Below are 26,268 nucleotides of genomic sequence, written 5' to 3'. Positions count from 1 at the left end.
TTAGATATCCTGGACAGAACTAGTCTATGATTTCTATTACCTGATTATATGTCTTTAAACTTACAATGTTTCTATGCGTATTTATAATCAAATTTGCGCGAGAAATGTAAAATAGAAAATCGTTGCATAACGTGTTTTCATATCGGGGCCCTGCTGCTTATAAGTGTGGATAGCTTTTGGAATGGCCAACAGTTGTTCAGTATATATATATATATATATATATATATAATTTCCAATTCTAACATATTCCTTTGCGAAATGCAAAGCATGGGTTTCTCAAAACTGGCCATTGACCCTCTAGTTGGAGCGAGGCGCTGAGCGATTTTCCGTTGGTGACAAAAAAAGGTCTTGGCTAGGTATAAGCTTTGCAGAAGTCTTCACTGGTATTGTGTTATTATTAGGCATTTTCCAATTTTTAAGTTTTAATTAAATATTAGGCTCCAACCCCACCTTGTAACGTTCGGTAACAATTCTTGTGGAACGTTTTTGAATTATTTATTCGGTCCAACTTATTTGGGAACAACTGATTAAGACAATGTACTAACAGCCGATCATAAAATGCACCAGAATGCGCAGAAAAACTATTCATACATATCAAAGCTATTTTGTATTACTTTTCAGCTTACAAATTAGAATAAACTTTAAATAGTACAACAAATTTAGCAAAATGAATCGGATTTATTTTTTCATTCTTATTCATGGTAAGTGAACTCAGTATTTATTGATACATTGCTTTGAAGAAGATAAATAGTCAAGATACAGTAAAGAACTAAGGTCATTTTTGACAGTGTGCCGCATCGGTAAAATTTGACTGGTAGATAAAAAATGTTTCGTTGAATAGAAAACGAAATAGCTTGTTGAACTATCTTACATACAAGAACGGCGCAATCACCGATTTCGCGACTAGAGCGGACGATTTATTTTGCTGGCTCACGTGGCAGTTTGTGAAGGTTTCGAACCTAATACCGTGGATGATTGATTGGGCGTACCAAAAGTTCCTCCAGGTGAGGCTCGAACTCACAACCTCCGCGTCACTCCGTAGCTGTCCTATAAGTACGGCGCGCTAACTGATTGCGCCACTGGAGCTGACGACTGATTTTGCAGGTTCGGCAGTTTGTCAAGGTTTCGAACCTAGTACCATGAAAGATTGAGCGTACTAAAAACTGCTCCAGGTGAGGCTCGAACTCACAACCTCCGCATCACTCCGTAGCTGTCATATAAGTACGGCGCGCTAACCAATTGCGCCACTGGAGCTGACGACTGATTTTGCAGGTTCGGCAGTTTGTCAAGGTTTCGAACCTAGCACCGTGAAAGAATAAGCGTACTAAAAACTGCTCCAGGTGAGGCTCGAACTCACAACCTCCGCATCACTCCGTAGCTGTCATATAAGTACGGCGCGCTAACCGATTGCGCCACTGGAGCTGACGACCGATTTTGCGGGTTCGCAGTTTGTCAAGGTTTCGAACTTAGTACCATGAAAGATTAAGCGTACTAAAAATTGCTCCGGGTGAGGCTCGAACTCACAACTCCGCATCAGTCCGTAGCTGTGATATAAGCGCGGCGCTAACCGATTGCGCCACTGGAGCTGACGGTTCGTCGTGCATGTTCACGCGGTAGTTTGTCAAAGTTTCGAACCTAATACCGTGAATGATTGATTGGGCGTACTAAAAATCGCTCCAGGTGAGGCTCGAACTCACAACGTCCGCATCTCTGTCATATAAGTACGGCGCGCTAACAAATTGCGCCACTGGAGCTGACGGTTCGCTCCGCAGGTTCACACGGTAGTTTGTCAAAGTTTCAAACCTATTACCGTGAATGATCAAGCGTGCTAAAAAATGCTCGCGGGGTAAGCGCGCTCTGTTGATTCACAAATTAAAGGCTATAAGATTAGGCCTGACTCGGACTTGTACAAAGTGATCTCACTTTTCTGAAGACTCACTAGGAGTAAATGAATTTTCTACTTTGTAATTGCAGTTTCGTTCAATTCCGCATTGGCTGGATTTTACTCAACTGCTCACCCGCTGTATCAAATAAAACTTACGGAGCTTGAGGACGAAATAAGTTACTTTGGATTTTCTGCAAACGATACTCGATTATGGCAATTTCCTATCTTACCAAGCAAACATTTCGTGGCCGTGATACACGTGAAATCATTGGGAATGTCGTACGATGGACCAAATGGAAAAGAATGCAGCGCGAGATTGTATTTACCAGGTATTTGAACAATGCAAGTTTCAAAAAAGGGAGTCAACAATTTCCCTCCTTTTCTGTGCCAATGTGAGGTAGTGGTGGCATAGCACGGATACATCGTAATAGCAACAAACTAAGATACTAGGATAAAGTTTAGAATATACATACTTATCCCGGAGAGAGGAAAGAAATAATAATGCTGATAATACTATGTGGTAAACCACGGCTATAGAATTAGTTAGTCAGTTCTTTGTTTTCAAATGCATGGGAGAGATGGCAGGGGAAGCCGTAACCAATCAGCGGTTACGTGAACCACCCTACGGTGACGAGGAGTCCAGCAGCCCTTTCGCACATAATTTACTACCCCGCGTGTGATTCGATCCTGCGAACCCACGCAGAGTAATCAGAAGTGCGACTACAATATCACCGCTGACAACTATAGCACTACGTCATTATTTTTATAACTCAGTCGCAAGGCGCTAGTTTGAAACTCAAGTAGCCAAATTTAATTTTTGAGTATGGCATTTGTAATTCAAGATAATTCAAAATCTCAAATCAAGGCGCTTTTTATGCAGCCCACATATTTATTTCATCGGTACTGTGTTATTTTAAGTACAAGTACAAAAATCGTTATTTAATAGCGACTTTTCAGAAGTTAAAAATTAAATAAATAGATTAGTTCAGACTAAATTGTATTTGAAGCACTTAACCAACGGATGACTATCAGCATTCTTTATTATCAATTTATAATAGGCCACGATCCGCTATAATTATGTGATTTGGAGGTCCGTAATTGTTTTCAAGAAACGAAATAATCGGAATATTTTACAGACAGAGTAACGTGTCAGCATGAACCACCGTTCTGTCATATCTACGCCACACCAGAATTATCTTGCAATTTGAAATTCATCAACAAGGAATTATTTAACCACTTCAGTCATTGTGATGGGAAGATCAATTTCGTGAACGTTGAGGAACTTCCAAAAAGAATTGCTGTTACCTCTTACAAGGATGAACCAAAATCGTTCACAATGAAATATAAATTCATTCAATGTTCTTATCCTGAGCCAGGTATGTTTTTATGATTGATACGCGAAAGCATTAACTGGGTATGTAAATTGTTATTCCTGAAAGGAAAGGGCGTATGGAGCAGTTGGAGTAAAAGTATGTTCACGCACTGTATACGCCAGTGGTGGCCCATAGGTTGATCGACACGTCTTGAGTAGTCGATCGTGTCGGATGTTGAGAGAACATAGGCCTTCCTCAAAAAAATGCCTTGAACCATTTTCATAACGCTTGTTGTGTATTTTAAAACAGGAATAATACAGTATACTGTGCATGCGCAAAATACGATAAACACATATAGTATTTGAGCCTGGGCGAGGCCGGAGGAGCATATTATAACGTACTAAAATGAAGTTTCGCCGCTGCCGATGTTAAAAAATGAACTTGCCGAATATCATGTGCCTCGACTCACGTACGATCGTACAATAACTTCTGCACTATGCAAAAGTAATTGTCTAATTCCGATAGTAGTGTGATACATTTTATTCGCAACGGTAGCAGTGGTATCAGAATGCCAATTTTTTTCTAATTCCAAGTGAGCGAAGAATCGTACTCGGAGGAAAGTGTAAATTGGGAAGTTTGAGCAGTCATGTAACATTTATAGTTTGGGAATATTTATTTTGGCTGTTTAGATAATAGATGATTACATAGCAAGGTTTTTTGAGGAATTCTCAACACTTACGAATAAAAATTAGGCAGGTCTTTAATCAAAATTGTATGATTTGAAATCCTGAATAAATGATGAGGCATTAACCCCAGGTACAACTGCATATTCAAATTGAAAAATTAAATGGAACATGAAAAATAAAAGAAATTATAGCTATTTCATTAAAAATGCGCCAAGGAACCGAGCTTATTGGCAGCGGCGGAATTTTTTGTATGCGTATGTGCAGGTATCTGCAAATTCAGTACTCATTGTTTTTTTGCGTGACCTTATTATTGATCAGTGGATCGGGCACTATTTTGAGGATTTTAGTCGATTGCGGTCGCAAGTAGGTTGGCCACCCCTGGTATACACTATGCCATCAAGCTTTTTGTTAGCGCGGTGCCAAATTATCAGGAAAAAATTGACCGCGCAATTTTCTGCATTTATATAAAACTCAATTTGTGATCGTAACAGAAATTTATTACTTATTCGGCCTGCTTTATTTTTGAGTAAAATCCGACATTTAGACATAGCACCAAATCATAAAGATGAAATCTAATTATGACTGCAATGTAGATATGAACATTCACTAATCATTTCCGGAAACATGTCAACTATCTCATTATAGAAAATTATATCAGAATTTAAGCGCGTGTGGAAATATTCTTACTTATTATTATTAGTCACGTTGAAAAGGAAAATCGATCCATCATTTATTTGATAAATAAAATACCAGACAATATCACAATGACGTAAAATATCTGTACTGTATCGCGAAGTAACGTCATCGCACAGTAATTATCATTTTTATATAGTATAGACCAAGGGCGGGCAACCCCCGGCACGCGTGCCAAAGTTGGCACGCGAGCTCATTTATTCGGCACGCGAGCGAGGCTCGGAAGCGAGATCATTATCCAAATAAAAGTTTCAATACTCTGAATTATCTGATTAAATTTGATGATAATATATTTAAACTCTTTTTGTCCTTCCATGACATATGGCTACAATGGAATATATTATGACGTACAAATGAGTCAACTCTCGAGAAATTTTGTCGAGAAGAGCGCAGCATTCATTTGGCTACATTCTGGCGTAATAGTTCGTCTCTTTGCCACCCCTTTTCTTCACTTCTGTTTGATTTATGAAACTATACAGCTCATGTTGGTTATATTTACTTGCTAACGTACTAGTAAATTGATGTCAAAAGAAATATATATAAGCTATTAGGGAAAGGAATACAGGAGAGAAGTGCAGAAAACGAACTATTGCGTGATTGAGATGTCATTCCCGAAAATTTTCGTGTTTTAAAAGCTTCGCATCTGCATTACGCTCCATGTTTTCATATACATATAATTGCGCATCTCTGTTCTCAGTTATGAACTTTATTAAGTTTTGTAACAGGAGTAGCCGGAAAGACGAAACCAGTAGTTTGTGTATATATATGAAAGTTGAAAAATATAAACTCAATGTAAAATTTCTATCAGCGGTAATGCAGCAAGTCTCTCTGATATAGAATAAGAAAAGTAATCAAATCTATTTGTCGGACTGATTTTTCCCGAATATGAATATGTCTGTACATGTTTAAAGGGTTTATTATTGTGTATTTTTGCTTTGAAAGTAACAAAGCATTGTTTTCAATTTCGGTCGGCGCGCAGAGGAATTTTGTCGTTAAATTTGGCCGAATTTGACACCCGAGCCGTAAAAGGTTGCCTACGCCTGGTATAGACAAACTAACAATCTAACATAAAAGTATTGATCGAAACATCAAATCCGCAAAGACTCGTGAATGTATCTCTAAACAAGCAAACAAAAAAATTTATCATCATTTATATGTTTCAGAAAGCACGACACCATTGCCATCAGACGAACCTACTACTTCAGGCAACGAAAACCCAGGTCTGTATTTCTAAAGGCAAAACTTAAAATCTATCTAATTCCGAAGAAGCGGGGTATGGTGATTGCAGTGTTTACCCAAGATATAAAACCAAATGCTGAATCATAATAATTAAAATAACTACATGGTAGTGATAATATATTTTGTTGTCGACTTGTCGTAAACACTTCAAAAACTCGACCCGGCTCAATTTATTTCGAATTCGAGTTGTACATATTCCTACATAGACGAATATCCTCTTACAGATGCCACTATAGTTGGCATCATATTTCTACGGTATGACATACCGTCTGTATGGTACGAAGTTTTAGTGTGGGATATCTATGGATTGGTGACCAAAATACACCGAACTCAAAAAACGTCAGGAGTGACAATAAGCAGCTAATCAATCGGTAGCTAAAAATCTTCTTTGCTATTTTGTTATATCTATAACCCACTTCGAAACAATTTAGTATTTTGAAATTGTGTGTTAGAATATATTCGTAATATTATGTTATTTTGATTTTTTCAGAAAACCAAAAAAGTTCTAGATTTCTTGGATCATTACATGATATTCATGTGTTGATAATATTCGTGGCACTGGGAGCAATTTTGTTCATCTGCATCATAGTCATAATCGCAATGTCAATAAAGTAAGTTTGTTTTTTATTCATCAAAATCTATCAATTACAGAAGACAATTTTGACTAAATATGGTGCCAAAATCGATGAATCAAATATCAGTTATCAGTACACGGTATATGTGAATTACATACAAATCGCAATAGATACGACGCATTCAACTTGCAAACTTCTTCTGTTTCGCATGGCGGCGCTCCAGAAGTGTGTGTACCAATATGGAGATAACTAATTTTGTTCGCCTACTTTACATCAAGTTGTGTAAAGGGACTGAAACCTATGAACAGAGGGTATATTCACTTGGCTAACACAGACAGTCTCCAAACTTGTAATAGAACTAAAATGAGGAAAATTAGACTAAAATTATGGCCTAACTCTAACCGGGCACACACATTACGTGGTACCCACTTGCGTTCGTGTATGTTTGATAACAATCGGTATGGTGTCTAGTAGAGATTACGACATTTTGTTCTTGATATTTTTATTTGGTGGCATTTTGTCTAAAACATTCGAAAGATTACAATTCGATGCCTAATAACCAAGTGGGATTGTTACCCACGCGGCAGTTCGCTCGTTGTGCCATTCGCTTTTCCCTTCCATGAAATAAAAATTTTCAACTTAAATAAAATTACATTTTTATTTAATTCTAAAGAAACTACAGAAGTGGATCGGATAACGAGATCAGAAAGACTAGAACTTCACTGTCGGAAAGTGCAGGGAAATATACACCAAAACAAACAGATATAAATCAGGGAAGACAAAAAATTAACGGACATCGACAACCACCACCAACATACGAAACCGTCGATGATGACTTCAATCTTCCGGGACCAGTTCCTGACCGCAATAGAATGGTGGAAAATGTATTGTATGATACAATCAAGCGAGATGAGCAATCACTGAAAATGTGAATGTTATCGAAATATCAAAATCGGCGATTAAGCAGAAGACGCTGCTAAACGCCATTACGTAAGCTTCATAAGGAGTAACCTCAAAAGAGGCGAGAAAATGATTGAACATGCGCTGTTTGTTCCGCATTGGTCAATTCCTGCAAGGTGGTAAAACTCCGTGGAAAAGAATACCTTTTTAACACGAATCTTGTTGTATCTACGGAAACAGAAACTCACGTTGTGCAGAGAATTAAAATATAAATGTAAGCAATCAATCGCCAAATATGAACAAACGTCTCAAGTCACGTGATTGATGACGTTCTAAGAGATCATTGCACACTGTAAATTGTCGTTTTACATATTGCTTGAAGACAAGTATGCCTCATTTTGATAGATCACGTCTATACATGTATTTAACCCTTGAAAGTGCTTTGTATAGTATCGAAACTGCGTGTCTATAAATGTTCATGAAGGACAGCGATTTCGAGACATAATAAAGAAGGAGCACCAAATTTACTTATATTCCCACACGGGCGAACTCAGTTAAACGCCCATTGAAGAGCTTTAAAACTCTTGGCTAACGGCGTGAGGAAATCAATTATTATTAATTATACAAAACCCGCCAGCTCGAAAATAGTAATCAAGACTAGTTTGGCCTTGCAACCCAATGTCTTGATTTTCATCGTGATTCAGCTAATTTGCCAATATAGCTAGATTAATTACTAATGCAGTCCAGTATGGTATAATTATTCATCAAAATTTCTTTGAACTTCCGTTGCGTTATTAATTACTCACTGGGTTGAACTATTTATGATATATATTATATGCAAATGTATCATTGAACAGTATAAATATAATGCATAGATTAAAGTGTCGACGAAATTTCTGCAATCGGACGTTTATATTTGACAGCGTATAATATACAAATATATTTCTAAACTCGGCATTACCACTAAGTAAGCGAATTGATATATACTTGTCCAGATCTATTTTCAGAGCGAAGTATAGACCAAATTATTAAACAGTAAAAATCAACTATCACGCCAGTTCGGCTCTTATATTCTATTCTTGGTAAATGACGGATGTAAATTCTAGAAAAATATCAACGGCTACAGGGTCTAGGTTACCTAGAAAAGATTCTAACCCTTATCAAAACTAAAGGCAGTAAGTAATAGGTTATTTTTTATTTACTTTTCCTCACCATGAGATAGCGTTTTTTCATTTGTAAACAGAGTTAGCCTATCTTTTGCGCAGGCGCTAATAGTTTCATTTTATTTTCTGTGAACTTGCAATATATGTTAATATTTTTATTGTATTTAACAAATTTGAAACAATATACTTCTGTTTTCTTGTTGTACTTTCAGTTTGTGGCTATTGTGATTGGCTTATTATTGAAGGTTAATTTTGTACATTTTTGTTTGGACTGGAGGTTAATCAGGTAACCTATGCCAGGGCTACTCAACTATTTTTATCGAAGATCCGCATACAAAACTTCAAAATTATTTGGGGCCGGTGTTTTCACAAATTATATTTCGGCATCCTCAAACGCACACTTCCTCGACCGGCTAATGATTATTAGCTAATCAAGCTTGTTTGTTATGGTGTTATAGATTTTTTCATATATATTCGAAACAATAAAAGTCACTTTATAAAATGAAACTTTAAAAGTGATGCTAATGGTCCAAAATAAAGAATTAGGTGCGGTCCGAATCAAATACTCGAAAGGTCCGGATTCGGACCGCGGGCCGCCAGTTGAGTAGCCCTGACCTATGCTACCACGTCAGTCCACGGGGCTTTATTAAACTGGTATATCATTACATGTAGCCATTTTAGACACACCGGCCATAACCCACACTTTATGTATGTGGAATTCACTACTCTTAGCTGTTTTCTTGATCGTATTGATTTGATTTTAAGTGTTATAAATCTCGGGTCAATTGCTACGCTATCGCGCAATGTAAGCCATAATTTTATAAAATTTTAGCAACTCCTGGCACTTCAGTGAATGCCCGCCCACAACTTCGCTCAGAAATCTGTCTTCCATAAGTTCGGAGTGAAAGGACGCAACTTCAGGACCCCCTCCCCCTCTTGAAAATTCCTGGCTACGCTCCTGTACGCCACGACTAGGTGACGGCGTCGACTGAAATAGTTTGGGGCTGAAACAGCTTGCGCTCAGATTTTTATTTATTACTGTCGCTTCGGTACTCCCGTAGTATGTGTACCAGGTTAGACCGTAATTTTATTCCGATTTTCCATATGTTAGTTCTATTACGAGTTCGGGGACTGCCTGTGTTAGTCAAGTGAATACACACCCTGCCCATAGTAATCAGTCCCTTTATCTTTACACAACTTGATGTAAAGTAGGCGAACAAATTTAGTTACCTTCATATTGGTAAACACCCTCTCATGGAGCGCCGTCGCTTTAATGACACTGCTTCATATACCCGAAGTACGCTCTGGTTACGTACGATTCATTAGGCCTACTGTCAGTTCCTACTTCCCAGTACCGGTAACACATTCGAAAATATAGTCTACTTTTACTCACGAATCAAATCCGAGTATCTTGCACTTTTATTTCGAGGTCAAATTATTCTGAGAATGCTCCCGCAGAGCGTTTATATCCAAAATAGGCAACAGGGTAAAGTAATATCCATTGTATTTGTACTTACAGTTAGCCATACGATCCTCCACGCAATAATTTTATCAAAATGAAATGGCTTATTTTTCATTCGTTACTTTTTATTTATGACGTAACAACAAGGAAATCCAGTACATAGATAAACTAAGACCTTGATTAAAGTGATGCCAGATTTCAAAAACTATTCTAGCGGTCAAAACATTTTTATACAACGTGTTTATGCGTCTTTCGATTCGAATAAGTCTATGCAAGGCTACGGTACTTAAGTTTACTTGGAAAAAATATAGAATTGGATTATAATATTTAGGGGAAAGTGGGGAAGGTTGGGACACTTTTTTTCTTTTGCATATTTTGAGCCGTTAATTCTGCATATTCTCTTAAGTTTGCGGGACTAATGTATAGAGGGGTAAATGTACTTTTTATTCAGCAACAAAGAAATTCCCTTGCGACACACATCTTACTACCAAGAGGCTTTGAAAAACGTCTGTCAAGTGTCCCACTGTACCCCACTTGTGGGGCACAATCGGTCAGACCCTGGGGCACAATGGGTCAGTCTGTCAAAATTCAACGAAGTTTGCCCTTAAAAATAAGCAATTAATCAGCATAATCGTCTAAAGTACGGGGAAACTTCGAATTTGAAGATTTAATATTTTTAAAATCAATGTTCAACTGAAATAGTTCAGATATTTTGACAAAACATTTTGCAAAACAATTTGATTATTTCCCCCCTCGAATCTAAATCTGGAAATATTATCGATTCTCGAATATATTCCATATTGGGCCATGGGTTTGGGTTGAAAGAAACCATTATATTACACAAAATATAACGCATCTCTAAGTCTCTAAGCACTTATTGTATCAAACACTGTCGAATTGTGCCCTGTAGGACATGTCCCACTGAACCCCGGTTCATTGTTCCCCATAGGAAACAAATACTTTCAGACCATCCCACGGCAAAATTCGGAAGGCACAGCCAATGGCTAACGTTAGGAATATTTTACAGTGGAGAGCTAAAGAATATCAGACGATGGTTTGTCTCGTTGGAAAGGCTAAACTAAAAAAAAGAAAAAAACTAGAACGGTGAAATTTTTTTTTCAACCTCCCAAAACCAATTTCACCCCATAGCTTGCGCCGCTCTACCCGTCCGTTGTCCGTTCGCGGGGACGTTGTAACTCACCGAAGGGCGGATTGGAACATCGAGCCGCGGACAGGATTGCGGATATAGTATCAGTGTGATAGCTGATTTTCCACTGTGCCCCATGTCCCAACGTACCCCACCTTCCCCTACAAGACAACACACTTTTGAAAGATATAGTGACAGCCTCAAGTAGGGTTATAAATATTGGTTAATGGTGGCTTGGAACTTCTACCGTGTTTCCCCGAAAATAAGACGGGGTCTTGTTTAGGATAGGATAGGATTTACATATTTATCCCGGGGGAGAGGAAAGCCGATAAGACGGCTTATCCATATGGCGAACCACGGCCTCTCGTCCGGTTACCATTCCAAGTCGGGTATGGGATTAGTTTTTTACTGTATTGTTTTTTTTTTTTTTCGGAAGCATGGACTTGGTGGTGGAGGAAGCCGTAACCGACCAGCGGTTACGTGAACCACCCAACGACGGCGAGGAGTCCAGCAATCCTCTCGCACATAACCACCCCTGCATGGGATTCGAACCTGCGAACCCACGCAGAGTAATTAGAGGTGCGGTGGCGAGCGTATTCCTAACGCTTAGCCCGTTGAGCCACACCGCCGCGCGTTTCAATTTTCTTTTGAAAAATAACACTAAGGCCTATTTATGGGGGATGTCTTATATTTTCATTTAACAGAAAAAAAAACACTACGAGATTTTTAAATATACAAATAAGAAAACCGATATCTATTTACTCATGAATAACAAGTTTTCATTCAAATAACTGCAAAACATATATGATTAAGGTATAGGAGAAAGATTTCTTGCTATCGAATAGGTAAAAAAAATCGCTTTATTGAGTAGGTATTGTTTTAAGGGGAGAACTCATATTAAAATCATTTTTAAAAGTCAGACCAGGGCTTATTTTCAGAGTAGGTCTTATTTTCGGGGAAACAAGATAGCAAAATATTTTTTCATGCATCTGAAAATAAAAATAACTGGCTAATTAATCATACAGCCGAAATGGACTGGCCGTGGTTCGCCGCATTTTTAAGAAGTCTTTATCGGATTATTTCTCCCCCTGGATGAATATTTAAAACTTAGGCCACATCGTGCATCACGAACACACTCCTCATCTACCTCCGATTACCCAGAGCGGGTCCGCTCCCTCGTTGGATGCGCCTGGTTCACGAAAACGCTGGTCGCTATGGCTCCCTTCACTATCAAGTCCACGCATCTGAAAAAATTTCAGACATAGAGAGTGCTCGGTTACCCATACTTTTAAGCCCTCGTATAAACTTCTCTTTTCTCCCGAGATACAGATGTAGAATCCTATCTTAATCAGATTCAGAAAAATTGTGTGCAGTAGGTCTATAGCAGATATGGGTAAACTATGTACCGTTGGCCAAAGATTGCGCGATTAATTTAGTTTTGACATGAGGCCTATTGTCTTTTACTTTTGCAACAATGTAAATATTGTTCAAAAATGTAACTTTTAAGTCACACTTACATAGCCCGCCAGTCTATGCCCATCCTTGCTCTATAGCCACCTTTAGTCAGCTGGCTTCCCTACCCATAAAAATCATGATCACCTTTTTTGGTATTTTTGTACGACAGAAAGAAATAAACTTGAATAAATCAGCATTTGCAATTTTTTGACTGTGGGGAATGCAAAACATTATTTATTCATTAAAATCCGTACCATTACCAGGCTCAGAAAATTATAAGACCATTTCAGGGAATGATAAATAATAAAATAAAAGATAAAACGAATAAAGGTTTTAAACACACTGTTATCAACCCTGGTTTAATCAAAGTCCTACATACAAGAAATAAAATGCTATTCTGTTTAATATAAAAAGGTTGTAAAACAAATTCATCCCTGAGCTGATGCATATTGAAAAAATGTTGATTGGTAAAAGGGGGAGGGGAAAGTCAAGAAGACCACTTAATCACATATACCCTGGCCTATCGTCCGGTTACCAGTTCATGTCAGGTATGGGATTAGTTGGCCAGTTATTTGTTTCAGATGCATGGACCACTTGATGGTAAAAGAAGCTATAACAGTTACGTGAACCACCCTGCAGCTGCAAGGAGTTCAGCATGATATGCATTGAGGGCACGCTTGCTATCAGTATCACACAGCTGAATATCCTGAGTGTGTTCGCAAATTGACTGGATGATATTAAAAATGATGGAATGCTCAACATTCTGCTTAAATATGAATAAACTGGTGTACTATCCCTATATTCGAACAGGTAACAGAGCGAGAGGTTGCCATATGCTAAGTTTTATCAAATTTTATCTCTGTGAAGGCAAATGATAAATTCTACGCTATTGTTAATTGTTCTCAATGTAAAGCACTGAGAACAGGGTCATGATATCAATTCCTCGGATAATTCGCTGGAAGAGAACTAACAAGCTTTCGTAAACAAATAATGGCTAACTAATCCCATACCCGACATGAACTGGTAACTGGACGAGAGGCCGTGGTTCGCCATATGATTAAGCCGTCGTATCCTCTTTTCTCTCCCCTGGGATAAATATACAACAGCTACTACCAATGCTAAGAGATGAAGATATGCTGAGTGCGGGAAGATAGGTTGACAAATGGGCGAGAGACATATCTGCACAAAAATATTATTTTCTCCTGTTTTTCCATCTTTTCTTTTTCTTGATAGAATTTATTTTTGACTTTACGCCTTTTCCGAACCATGCTGGTACATTGTTTGCATTGGTTGAGGTGGAAGACACATCACTTTCCTGAGAATACTGCGTCGGGTTGTCATCTGTTGTGCAAGGGGTATGAGGTAGTATGGCTTTCTCTGAAAACATTTTTATAGTTCCAAACTCATTTTTAATAACAGGATCTATGCTGTTGGTGCACTGAAAATGTTCTAAGGTGCTTTCTGTTTCATTTTTAGCAGTAAAATTTGCACTTTCAAGTAATTTAGAACTTTTGAATTTTTCTACAAAAGCATGAGGTATGGGCATTCTCTGTCCTTCGTAGTTGCTAGGTGTCGCGAGAGAGTACAGAGGATCCTGTTCACTGGAATAGGTGGGGATAGAGAGTCCAAGTATATTGCATACTGTTTCCATGACAAAATCTATTCGGCTGTGGATCTTCATAGAAGCCTGTAAACATAAAAATCACGAGAATTCACTTTTTTAATAGAAGCATCAAATTTACCTATGAATCTTATAAAAGATGTTTGGCGACCCCTCGTGCAAACTAATTCATGGCTATATTAGATACCCGGTATCCACTCGCAAAGATATGACAGGAGTTTCAGATATTTCAAGTTTCAGAATCTAAATCAAAGTTTGTCCGATCTGCATAGTCTCGGTATGGTAAGCCTATATATGGTATATATGGTAAGCCTACGTTAGACGCTCGCCATTACACCGCTAATCACACTTCGTGGGATATCGAGTTGCATTTGAGTAAAGCAATGGTTCTCAACCTGTGCTATGCGAGTGGTAAGTGTGGTCACTGAGAATCTTTGAATAATTTGAGATGGCTAAAATAGGGCAGCAGCCAGCAACGCTTTCTCTTTCCATTGTGCTCTAAGAGAAGCTCTGAAAATAGATGTAGTGCCACAATATAAAGTACTCCCATATCACGTTTACTGTGCCATTGTTCCACGCTCCAAAAGCTGGGAAGTTATCGGTGGTACGCTATCAGAGTAAAAAACACAAAGTGGCACTCAGTCAGTAGAAGATTGAGAACCACTGGAGTTTTGCTCCATTCATTAGGAGTCCAGATTTGAAGAAAAACAATACTTCATATTCTTACCTGAGTGTCTTTGGGTGTCCATTGCAAGTTAACGATATACAGTTGTGGTCGCTTATGCTTCGGTCTGTCAGTCATCCACAAATGTTTGTAAGATCTGAGAACCTTCAAGCTTGAACCAAGGCAGAGAATCAAATCTGATTTTTCAGCATTTTCAACAGCACCTTGCCAGTTATGAGGCCACCTAAAATCAATGATAATATTAAACATTGATTGTCTGAATAATGGGGGCACCATGTGCTATGTTGACAGGGACAAGCCAATAAATGGCACGCCCGTAGTATGTGAACCAAGATGGCGGACAGCAGAAAGTAATATACTTTCAGTTTGGGGTTAGGCCATAATTTCAAGAACAAATACTACGGAAGTCACTTGACTAGTCCCCGAACTCGTAATAGAACTAAAATAAGGGAAAATTGGAATAAAATTATGGCCTAACCTGGTACATATACTACGGGAGTACACATTGAATAGCTATTTCCACACTAGTGCTGCACACATATGAATATGAGAAAGGAATGGCTCGTCATATGATATAATTAGTCTTTCTCTTCTCAGATTGCTTTTTAACATCTGAGTAATTGATTTTTTTTTTCAAAAAAAACTAAAACAAAAACCACATGTCTAAGCCATATCGATGAGTCTGAAACGTTATTATGTAAGTTCTCATTCCCCCATAGCCAATAAGTGAACTAAAAAATTGGTCCGTCGATTTTGGTCACAATTTTTTACGATATGTTTCCATACCATCACTCCAAACAAGGAGAAAGCACGCACAGTTGGATAGTTAAATAGCATATTCTTGAAGAGAATTCTATTTTGTAAAAGATGTCACTTCGTAAATACCTTAACTTGCTTCTCTCTCCAAAATGAACAATCGTATCTTTCAACTCCTCCTGACATGATTCACAAATCCTTCCGGTATTGTGTCGACGAAGAGAAGTCTTTTCAGTCACATCAAAAATGCGATAAATCTAGAAACACATGAAATAGCAATGATTTTTATATAGTGGTCATGGTCATCACATGATCAATATTTACTTTCTTTTCGAATAAATAGTTTTGTTATGATTGTGAACATAAATTAATTTAGAAAGTATTCTTTATTCTATTTTGAGAGATATTATTTTAGGATGCATTTGGTTCGGGAGATTATGAGGTTTTAATCTGAACCAACGATAAATTTGAGATTGTTTTACTACTAGTATATTATTTTTATTTATTGATGATTTTTGAGTAAATCCATATGTGTATATTCAAAATCCAATTCCTTATTTACTGGAAGTTAGAAATTTGAGTTGTATTGTGCTTCTGGCAGTTTCTATAGTAATTTCTTATATCTCGGAATCAGATATCTTACTAAAAAATCACTTTTCAGCAAAAAATGGGCTTGGTTTCGAGTGGCTCAAAAATGTATTTCAGTTTATTTCATCGATTTTCAATATGACCAATTCACTACAAAAACTTATGTTTTTCTTAGGCTTCTAACAGTTTCAGGAACATCAACAGCATTAGGTAAAGGTACAAAAGTTTCAATATAATATTTATTTCCAACAATCCATACCTTATTATCACATTCAGTGCAAATTTCTAGATACATATTTCCATGGATTTCAGACAATGCATTCTGAGGAAGACCACTACGAAGATGAAGTCCATCACAGTTTTGAGACACTATGTGTTTCACAATTCCTGAGATTTAAAACAAATATGTGTTTTGTATTTTACTCCTTACAAATAATATGGAAAAACAAAATAACGTTGTACATTGAAAACAATCCAACAACAACAACTCAAGTTTTATTGCACAGGTGTTATGACTAAACATAGACTATGACTTGGCCATTTTCAATTTTTCAGGGAGTTCAAAATATATTAAATATAGGTACATTATTTTACATGCTCTACGTTATATATGGAAATAAACTGTTCGAATGAATTATTCCAATATGTAGCCTATATACAGGGTGTCCAGAAAACTTTGCCTAATTTTATAGCAATACTAATCGTGAGTTTAAATAAATTTTATTGTATGATAATTGAGAACTACAATTGTAATTACTATAAAATCGGGCGAAATTTTTTGGGCACCTTGCATAACAACAGTAGATTAGATAAATCATTATTTTTATTCCTGACCTCAAATTTTATTTAAACTGGATATTTAAAAGCCCACCTACCTTCATCATACAGTTTCTTCAGTACCATGTGAGCGACAGTGGGTTCCGCTTTAGTCAAGCTATGCTCAAGGTTGATTTTCACATTTGAGCTCAACTTGGTCCAAACTCCTTCCGTACCTCTGAAGTCCGGGATATTCGCTGAAGTGCTCATTCCAGCTCCCGTGTATACAATCACATGCTTGTTCGTTTTTAACGCCTCAGCAAGTTTTTTGCATTGTTCCATCACAATACAAGCGTCATCTTCAATCTCCAAAAGTCTGGATTTTCTGAGAGTCGCTGCCTTTTGATGTTTATCCAATTTTTGAACAAAATCTTCATTTTTAGTCAGTAGTTCTTTCTCGTTTTTCGTCAGTAAACTCGCGTCTTTCTTCAAGATGGTTTTAATGTTATTCCTAATTGTTTGTTTAGAAGAAACTTCATTGTGTTGTATTGTACTTGTCTTTCTCTCTTTTCTTAATCTACCATCATACCTTCCCATGTCAAAACTATTTTAAAATCATTCTTTTGGTCATAATAAATCACAAATTTAAATCTAAAATACAAAAAAAAAATGAAAAAGTGAACAGTAATTGTTGGAAGAGAACTTAGAGAAGGGATATAAATCCTACACAGCTGGCTGAACGGCGCTCCAGAAGTGTGTGTACCAATGTGGAATTACTAATATTGTTTGCCTACTTTACATCAAGTTGTGTAAAGGGACGGAAACCTATGAGCAGGGAGATATTCACTTGGCTAACACAGACAGTCCCCGAACTAAAATGAGGAAAATTGGAATAAAATTAAAGCCTAACCCTAACCTGGTACACATACTACGAGAGTACTGGCTGAACACATCAAACAAAACTTGGAAGGGTCAACATTTAATAGTTTGAACAAGGCTTGTTTCAAGCCCCATGCCAAACCGGTATATACTAGAATTGACACACATCAGTATTGTAAAATTATCTCAGTGAAAAACTGTTAAATAATTCATAGTAAGTGGTTAGGCGGTTTTGCATCAGACTTCCACAAATTTTTCGTCTGAAAAGTCAGACTTCTCGGACAAAAGGTTCACAATAATGATAATGAAAGGACGTTCACAAGTTTTAAATAGATCCCCAATCAACTGAATATTTCATACAAATGGTGAAATATCAATGGACTAGACCTGGCATGGGCAAACTACGGCCCGTGGGCCAAATCCGGCCCACCTGATGCTCCAACAACCAAACTAAACTAAATTTTGATGTTTTAGCTAAAAAATACCTCAAAGAATTTGAGATTGCGATTAAATTTAGTTTTGGCACGAGGCTTATTGTTTTCAACTTTTCCTTTTGTAATAGGGCCTACTGCATGGCCAGCCAGTCTAGGTGTCGAGATGGGCAAAATTTTTGGCTCCTGGTCCAAACACCTTGCCCACCCCTGGACCAGACCCTAGATTTGGGGTGTACAACAGGCGCCAAGCCAATCACTCAAGTTATTTCCCAGCAAGCATTAATAAATCCTAATTCAACAATTGTTTGATTCATTATTTCATTTCCATCTTAGATGAACATAAGCCCTGTTGGCAAGGATTTGTCTGTGAAGGTCTTGCTTTTTTTTTACTGCGACTCCTTCATTGTTATATGCGGCTAGTATTTCCTTAGCCAAGCGATCTGATATTGGCGTCCTTTGCCTGCGCTGTCGACAATGTTTTAAAATCCAGCTTGACGTCAAAAAAAACTTTTTATTATCTGAAATAGGAACGGGAACCTGGAATGCCGACCCACCCTTGACAGTTCGTTTTAAACTCATCGCTGGAGTGGCGTTTTGAATCGCTTGATGAAAAATAACAACGGGGTCCGTTTCAATATCCAACTTTTCTTCTTCAGACGCTCTGTGATATTTTGTCACCTGCGTTAATTTTATTTTTCGCAAAGTATTACTTAATATTTGGTAAGCTGTATATCCCTGTCCCTTTTTCAAAATCATTTTTTCAAATTTCTGAAGCACAGGATCGTAAAAATACGAGTAAAAATGTCGCGTTGGAGCTGCTCGAACGTTCGTTCTGTAGAGCGCATCGCCCTCCTCTGGTGGATGTTGACGATAAAATTCTCGATCAGGCACTGGAGCAGCCCAGTCTTCTTCCCAAACAGAGTTAACCATACCAGTTGTAGAGAGATGTGCAGCTTTTTGATTGGCCGATAATACATTCAAGCTGTTCAGTTTCAATTTAGCATTCAAATGCCTGAAGCAAACTCTTTGCAAAGTAACAGCATTCTTTACCAATGAGAGCATGATTTTTCTAGACCATGTAACTAACTATAACTCAGTTATGCTATATTTAAATACACAATTGAACAAGTATTAGAACCAATATCTTTAAATGTATGTGAGGAGAAACAAAATTGGGAGAATTGATAATTACTGAAAAAAGCGGAAAAAGACTAACAATGGGCGCTTTAACCACTAGAGCCGAAAAACACTTCCTCTCAGTTCTTGCCCCAATAATGCTCATTTTTTGCCATGCTATTTCGAATGTGAATGTGACATATTATGTCCTTTAAGATTGGATTCGACCTCAATTTTGAACTTGATAAATTCTCCCAAACTGTGTCTTTCTGTTGTTTTCAGTAATTATCAAAACCCCTTCAGAATATATTCGATAATTTTGCCTCCATAAGGAGTATGATGGTCTGAAAGTTGGGATGTTTGTCTAACTATATACGAGAATTTCTGGCTCAAACCCTGGTAGTTATTAGCCCACTAATACTAGTCCACCACCTCACCCGGGATGTAAACAAATTGAGGAAGTCAATTTTTTTTTTTCAAGATGAATAGTTCCCTATGTTTTGTGGCGGATAATACAAAGCCTAACAAAGATTGTAAACAATATTCTAAGTGGTTTCAATGGATAAATAGGTGACTGTACAGGACTGAAACACTGCATGCGGTATATACCCTAAAGCAAAGGAACTTTGTTTCGGAACAAAATGAATTACAAGCAATGAAAATACACAAAATAGGTATATAATACGAGTACTGACAGATAAACTATATGGGGCTATAAACTATAAAGTGACACTAATGAAGGTGAAATCTCAACCATGGAAGGCCAAAGAAAATTATTTGGAATCCGATCAGAAATTCATAATTTTTTAACAAATTTAAGCACAGTTTATGCAGTGACTATGCTTGACAAATCTGAATTGTTTGAGTGAAAAAGTTAGTTGCACTTTGTTAAGTGTGAAAAAATTGTCGTGAATTGAGCTCTCATTCCATGGATGACATTGCCAACCAACAAATAATACATATCTGGCAAGCACCATACATAATATACACTATAGTGACGATAAATAGACAACTAAACGACCACTATTTTTACAGTCATGGATTTTTAAAGGATATTTACTTCAAGCAAAGTTCAGAGCTTTCACTCTGAAACAAAGGGGACTGGTTTGTGAGCGAAATTATGGGCGGCCCACTAAAGTGCCATGAGCTACTGAGAATATAAATCATAGTGTAAGTAAATATTGATTGACCCTAGATCCGTGGTTCCCAAACGGTGAGGTGCGCCCCACAAGGGGGTCGTAGACAATTTTTTAAGGGGGCGTGAAGCCAATTCAAAAAAAAAATGTATTACAGGTACATATGATCTTACCTGTCTTATTTTGAATATTCATATTTTTTTTATTATGTACACATTTTCAACGTGTTTTTGGAATGAAACATACTTTCCCCGGTTCTATCTGTTTTTTGTAGCTCATTGTTAGCTAGTTATTTTTGAGGTGGGGCGTGCAAAAAGGGGCGTGGCCTGAAATGTTTAAGAACCACTGCGCTGATATAATGAGATATAATGTTATAACTAGGGATGAGAGAATATATCCAAATTATTCAACTAAAATTGCCACCTTCAATTCATAATGTAATTATGCGTGAAATGAAAATTCGTCATGATTAGCAGGCTATTGTACTGTGCCATCAGTGCTGGATATAAACAAAGGAAGTTAGGTAATGGCATTTTTGGTATATATTTATAATTGCTGGTACTTGCGGGTGAATAGCAATTAAGAAAAGTGAATCGATTCAATCAAATCATACAGACTGATCACAAACTAAATGAATACTCGTCAAGAAAATGCCCAGCCCTAGAAAGTAAATGAAAATATGTATCAAGTTAAATATTAAATTCTAATTAAAGATGAAAAAAAAAAATTAATTCAGGAATTCAAACAAAATAGAATTGGGCGTTATGATAGCTGGGGTAAACAGTAACCAAATTAATTATTCAATTAAATATTGAATGTAATATATACCATACCGGTAATAGTTATTGAAACAGACCCGCTTTAACAGGAAAAAAATGTGCAATTTAAATTCTCTCTCAATTTGGAAAGTTAATTATTACTGTTGTATTAAATATGGTTGGACAACTTTGTTATGAAGTTGCATCAGCTCTTCAGGTTGCAGAACTAATGGTTTGAATGACTCTTGAGCTTTCTGAGATGAATCTGACGGTAGTGATAGTCGTCCTATCTCCACTGCACCAGCTGTGAGCAAACTCTTCGAAAACTCAGTGGTGGGGAACGAAGTGAACTGTCGTTCCACACGGTTTCCCATTTTAGTTGCCGCCATAAGTTGGCGAGCTTTGATTTGTAATTCAGCGACTTTTTCTCTTGCTATTTGTAATTTTAGTTGCTCTTGCACCAATTGTTGAGATGGTGACTTGCTTCCGATTAGTTCCGCGCCAGATTTCTTTATACTAATGTTCACAACTTTTGGACAAACGACTGATACAACATGCTCTTTCAATTTTTCAAGGTTAAGATGAAGTTTTCGTAACTCAGTATTAGTTTCATCTTTTTCCATTTTTGTTTTTCGCTGGACGTTAATTGGAGTTAATCTCTTCATTCTATCATGTAAACTCTTGCCTAAGAGTTTGTATTTTTCTGCTCTCAGGGATCGCAACGCGACTTCAAGTGCTTGAATTTGTTCTTTCATTAACGGAGAGTCTTCAACGACAATCTGAGTACCTGGCGTCCCACCAGACGCTGTCGTAGCTCCAGCTAATAGTGAAGCTATATTTGATTTCAAAGGTGATGCGCGGTCTGTATCTCCTTTTACATCAGCGTACGAGCGTTTAGATTGTGCGATAAGACGCTGCTTAAGTTCGGACTTTTCATATTCGAGCGTGTCAATGTCATGCTGAAGAGTGTCTAACGTTTCATCATATTCTCTATCTTTCTTTTTCAATTCTTCTTTCATGTTATCGTTTTCTTGTTGCAATCTGCTGACTTGTTCTTCTCCAAATTTTCCACTTTTTTCTAGTTTTCTCTCTAGCATTCCAATTCTGATTTTCGTTTCCCCCATTTCAGCCGATTTCAGTTTCAAAGATTTTCTTAGTTCTTGAATTACTGTATCCTTATCGCTTAATTTCGTTGCAAGCCCTTCAGAGTCTGTTATTTCAGATTTAACAGCTTGGGCGCGTTTCTTAACTGGTGGTGACACCTCAGGTCTTTTCTCTTTCGTATCAAATTCCCCTTCTTGTAGAGAAGTAATAAGTGAATTCATTGTTGCCATTACGTTCCCTATAGATAGTCTGACACCTTCATAACCATCTTTCTCTGTGGTAAATACGGGCTTGGCTGATCTTTCAAAAATTGCTTGTAGTTCTTGGTGAGAAAGTTGTCTGTAATCAGGACCAGATTGAAGTGAACACTGACTTATTGCAGTATTTAATGCGACTGAGATTTTGAAAAGGTTGTTTTCACTTTCTTGGATCTTACCAACTGTATCATGACTAAATTTAAGCATTGGTAATTTGTTTGACTGCATTTTTCCGTCCTCTCCTCCCGGAGGTTGTGGGATTCGACGCCGTAACTTCTTACAAAATTGTTTCACGTCAGAAGAAGCTGTGTCAATATCACGAAGTAGGAGGCCAATGTCGCTTGTTTCTTGACCTGTCTTCAAATAAGACTTCATTCTTGAGGCGTTATTATGAATATTTTGTAGAAGAGCGGTAGATTGGTTGATATATTCATCAATAAGCTTCCAACAATCCAAATACGGTTCTTTACTTAGGTGAACACTGTATAAATGCTTGAAAAAGTCTACTGATTTAGTAAGTTGGTCAACTTTCGTAGTTTCGTCCAAAGTATCTTTTCTGAGTTGTTCAGCTAAGACATCCAGAACCAACTCATGGGGAGACATCTCAGCATGTAAAGTTCCAATTTTTTGAAAAAGCTCAACGGAACAATGTCCCAAAGCAGTTTCAAATTTCTCCATAAGAATTTTAAGTTGTGTTAATGTGTTTACAAATCCTGTAGAAAAAGTTAACTGCTCTCCTCTTGCTCCGCGATAATCAGCCACGTTATCAACAGCCACAGAAACCTCGAAACGATCCGCAACATGTTTAGCTATTATTTCAGCTTTTCTAGCAACTCGTTGAACCAGCAGTAAAACCTGAACGCAGTCGTTATCTCCACCACGTTTCGAGAACAAACCAGGCATAAACATAGATAAAAATTTTACATGTTCGTTCGCTTGTTGCGCTTCCAATTTTCGCAAATCGAGATCTATAGAGCGAGCAGCAGCTTTTGTTCCCCCCATTTTAATTTGGTAATTGAAAGCAGGGGCCGGTATTTCCGGTTCTTCAGGTTTGCCATCATCTGAATTTTGTTGACGCAAATCTTGATTTGCTTCTTGTAGCTCTTGCACAAGTTTGCGGAATTTTCCGATGGTATCCTGATAATCATTAATCGCTTCGTTCGCTGCCTCAGTCTCTCGTCTTGCTTCTCTCATGTTCGATCGAGCGAGATCAACTTCCTCTCTTAATTCCATTTCGTTCTCTCGAGCATTTTCTTGCAATTCCTCATTCATTTCGTTCATCGTTTCTAAATCATGAATTTGTTCTTCATAATCGGCGAGTTTTTCTTCCAAAGTTAAGTTTTTATCTGTTAATTCTTCAACCATTTCTTCCGCTACGAGAGCAGCATCCACTTGCTCTTTTAACTCATCGATAACAGATTCTGCTTTTTCCAGTTCAGCGGAGATTTTTTCTTTTTTGTTCAATGCTTCATCTAGTTCTTTTGTTTTCTTTTCAATTTGTTTCTCCATTCCTAACCGTTCCGTTTTCTCTGCAGCAGATAAATCTCTCAATCTCAGCAACGCTTCTTTCAATCTAGCGTTCTGTTCTTCGAGTTGTTTTAACTGATAACTGGATGCAGCACCATCGGATCCTTTATCCTCAATCTCCGCTTTCATGATTTCTAAATCAGTTTGTAATTCTTCAACCCTTTCTTTGAGAGAAGTAACTTCAACTTGAAGAGTTTCAACTTTTTCTTCTGCCATCTCTTTATCAAGGGTCGCCATTTCGACAGTTTCGTGGACGTCGGACATCTCTTCTATGTAGTGTTCCTTAGACTCGACAGCTTCTGTCGCTTCCTTTTTAGCTTCCCGAAGTTGCTTCGATAAATCTTGATTTTGTTCGCTCATGCGGTTCTTAAATTCCATTAACTGTTGTACTTGAAGCTTCGATTTTTCTAGATCTTTTAATTTGTCCCTATCCGCTTGTCGTTTCAATCTGATCGCTTCGAATTTGTCTTTCCAATCCTTAGCTTGAGCTTTTAGCATTTCAACTTCCGCCATTGACACTCCCCCTGCCAGTGCAGATATGCTTGAAAGCGCAGATGGCTGTGGTTCATGATGCTGAGGCATTGCAACAGCTTCAGTTGTTTCTTCTTGAGCTGGAGCAGAAGATACTGGTGCCGGTGTTCTGCTGCTTGGTGGTGAAATCCCAGATTTTGCTGACGGTTTTTGTAACGATGATGGAATCGGCAGGCTTGATGTTTTCGAACTTGGTGTAGGAAGTTGAGAAGGGCTCGGAGCACGAGCACCAGGTTCTGAAACCCTCTTTACATTCTTAGAGACAGACTTAGGAGTCTTTAATTCACTAGCCTGCTCTCCGCCAGAATCTTGCGGAATCACATTAATATGTTGCTGTCTAACAAAGACACCAAAATTCTCTCCACATTCAAAATATCTTTTCCCTTGCACTGTGCCATCGTTTTTTCCTTTAGGAACATCCAGAACAACGCCGATCCATTTCCCACTTGCGAACATCGTTGCGCCAATGTAAGCAATTGTTCCTTTCAAATTTTTTCCAATAATATTAACCCTCGCCCCAATCTTCATTCCCTCCGCCATTTTTCCTAACTAGCAGATACTAGAATAAGAGAAATGCAAGACTGCAAAAAATATAAAATAACCTTTTTTTTAGAACAAAAACTTATTTGGTGAAATTTAATTTTTATTCATCATTGGCACTTTTTCGATTTTTACCGCAGTAAGGATGTTCATTGTATTTTATGTGTATTCGAATACACTTGGGTGAGCAAACATGTACTAGTTCTTTTGACAAGACCTTTTAATCTAAAATCTGTCCGTTTTGAACCTAGATTTTAGTTCGCTTTCCTGATTCTGTAAACAGTTTTATTTTATTTGTTTTTCTATCTATCCCCCAATAGGCTAAAACTTTCATAATAACATAGGTACATCTGTACATATTACAATGTACAGTTAAGCACACCAGGCAATACAACGTTAAGCACACCACGCCATTCGCTGATGCTTTCATGTATGAGATGGATAAACTACAAATTCTAGTTAGGATACTTAGTTTTGAACTGATCATTTTCATAACTCTTCTGAGTTTCTTTATAAACCCGTTTAAAGACGGCACCAGCCCAGATGAAAAGTCCCATCCAAGTTACATTAACAACAAAATAAGAAACAAATAAATTATATGGAATTAGATGAAACAAAATAAATTGTATGGAATTAGGTAGCCAGTCAAAAGATTCCCTACTTTAACTGAAAGTTGATGCAAATCAACAGATACGTCAGTGTGTAATTGTGTAACATATCACTCGAAACATTGAAATACAGTACAGCACACTATACAGATCGAGCGACATTGTCTCTTTCAGAGAACCCCATTTTACAGACGATCGGACACCCCTCCTTTAGGAGACGTTTGGACATTGCTGTCCCTCCATATCGATAAAAATACAGTATAATGAAGTTGCACAAAATACTACAAAAAAAGCGCAATCTAATAACGTGATCATTGAATTCCTTGGAAAAAAAAATCCGATTTACAGAAGGTAACAAAATTTTACCGTGGCATTCAAGAGCAAAAAAACGGCAATTTTGGTCACATGACGGCCCGATTAATTTAGATTATTATTGAGACAAGCATGGCGTGAT

General features: G+C 37.5%; 4 protein-coding genes and 3 non-coding genes across 7 annotated transcripts; 1 reads left to right on the top strand and 6 right to left on the bottom strand.

Annotated features, from left to right (window-relative positions):
- Window positions 1-448: 448 nt before the first annotated feature.
- Window positions 449-9,061, top strand: LOC120337738 (uncharacterized). Its single transcript, XM_039405619.2, has 6 exons — window positions 449-701; window positions 1,975-2,214; window positions 3,022-3,261; window positions 5,741-5,797; window positions 6,307-6,427; window positions 7,065-9,061. Exons 1-6 carry the CDS (start codon window positions 668-670, stop codon window positions 7,321-7,323), a joined length of 951 nt encoding a protein of 316 aa, XP_039261553.2. The 5' UTR covers window positions 449-667; the 3' UTR covers window positions 7,324-9,061.
- Trnai-uau (transfer RNA isoleucine (anticodon UAU)) lies at window positions 1,165-1,254 on the bottom strand. The gene is given in 2 exon segments: window positions 1,165-1,200; window positions 1,217-1,254. It is a non-coding gene; the product is annotated as a tRNA-Ile (tRNA).
- Window positions 1,333-1,422, bottom strand: Trnai-uau (transfer RNA isoleucine (anticodon UAU)). Its single transcript is given in 2 exon segments — window positions 1,333-1,368; window positions 1,385-1,422. It is a non-coding gene; the product is annotated as a tRNA-Ile (tRNA).
- On the bottom strand, window positions 1,673-1,754 carry Trnai-uau (transfer RNA isoleucine (anticodon UAU)). Its single transcript is given in 2 exon segments — window positions 1,673-1,708; window positions 1,717-1,754. It is a non-coding gene; the product is annotated as a tRNA-Ile (tRNA).
- A 3,597-nt stretch (window positions 9,062-12,658) lies between the features above and the next one.
- Window positions 12,659-17,585, bottom strand: LOC120338471 (NAD-dependent protein deacetylase sirtuin-7-like). The gene is made up of 5 exons (XM_039406488.2): window positions 17,044-17,585; window positions 16,428-16,555; window positions 15,710-15,837; window positions 14,867-15,047; window positions 12,659-14,205 (listed from the first exon to the last, which is right to left on the bottom strand). The coding sequence occupies exons 1-5, from the start codon at window positions 17,519-17,521 to the stop codon at window positions 13,711-13,713; spliced, it is 1,410 nt and encodes a 469-aa protein (XP_039262422.2). The 5' UTR covers window positions 17,522-17,585; the 3' UTR covers window positions 12,659-13,710.
- A 134-nt stretch (window positions 17,586-17,719) lies between these two features.
- On the bottom strand, window positions 17,720-20,796 carry LOC120338472 (small ribosomal subunit protein uS7m-like). Its single transcript, XM_039406489.2, has one exon. The coding sequence runs from the start codon at window positions 19,297-19,299 to the stop codon at window positions 18,556-18,558; it is 744 nt and encodes a 247-aa protein (XP_039262423.2). The 5' UTR covers window positions 19,300-20,796; the 3' UTR covers window positions 17,720-18,555.
- LOC120338470 (dynactin subunit 1-like) lies at window positions 19,341-25,267 on the bottom strand. Its single transcript, XM_039406487.2, has one exon. It carries the CDS (start codon window positions 25,204-25,206, stop codon window positions 21,406-21,408), a length of 3,801 nt encoding a protein of 1,266 aa, XP_039262421.2. The 5' UTR covers window positions 25,207-25,267; the 3' UTR covers window positions 19,341-21,405.
- Between the last annotated feature and the right edge of the window lie 1,001 nt (window positions 25,268-26,268).

The sequence above is a fragment of the Styela clava genome, chromosome 10 (assembly GCF_964204865.1).
Source record: "Styela clava chromosome 10, kaStyClav1.hap1.2, whole genome shotgun sequence".
NCBI classification, from domain to species: Eukaryota; Metazoa; Chordata; class Ascidiacea; order Stolidobranchia; family Styelidae; genus Styela; species Styela clava.
The sequence above is the reverse complement of the archived record's forward strand: the minus strand, read 5'-3'. Positions and strand labels throughout refer to the sequence as shown.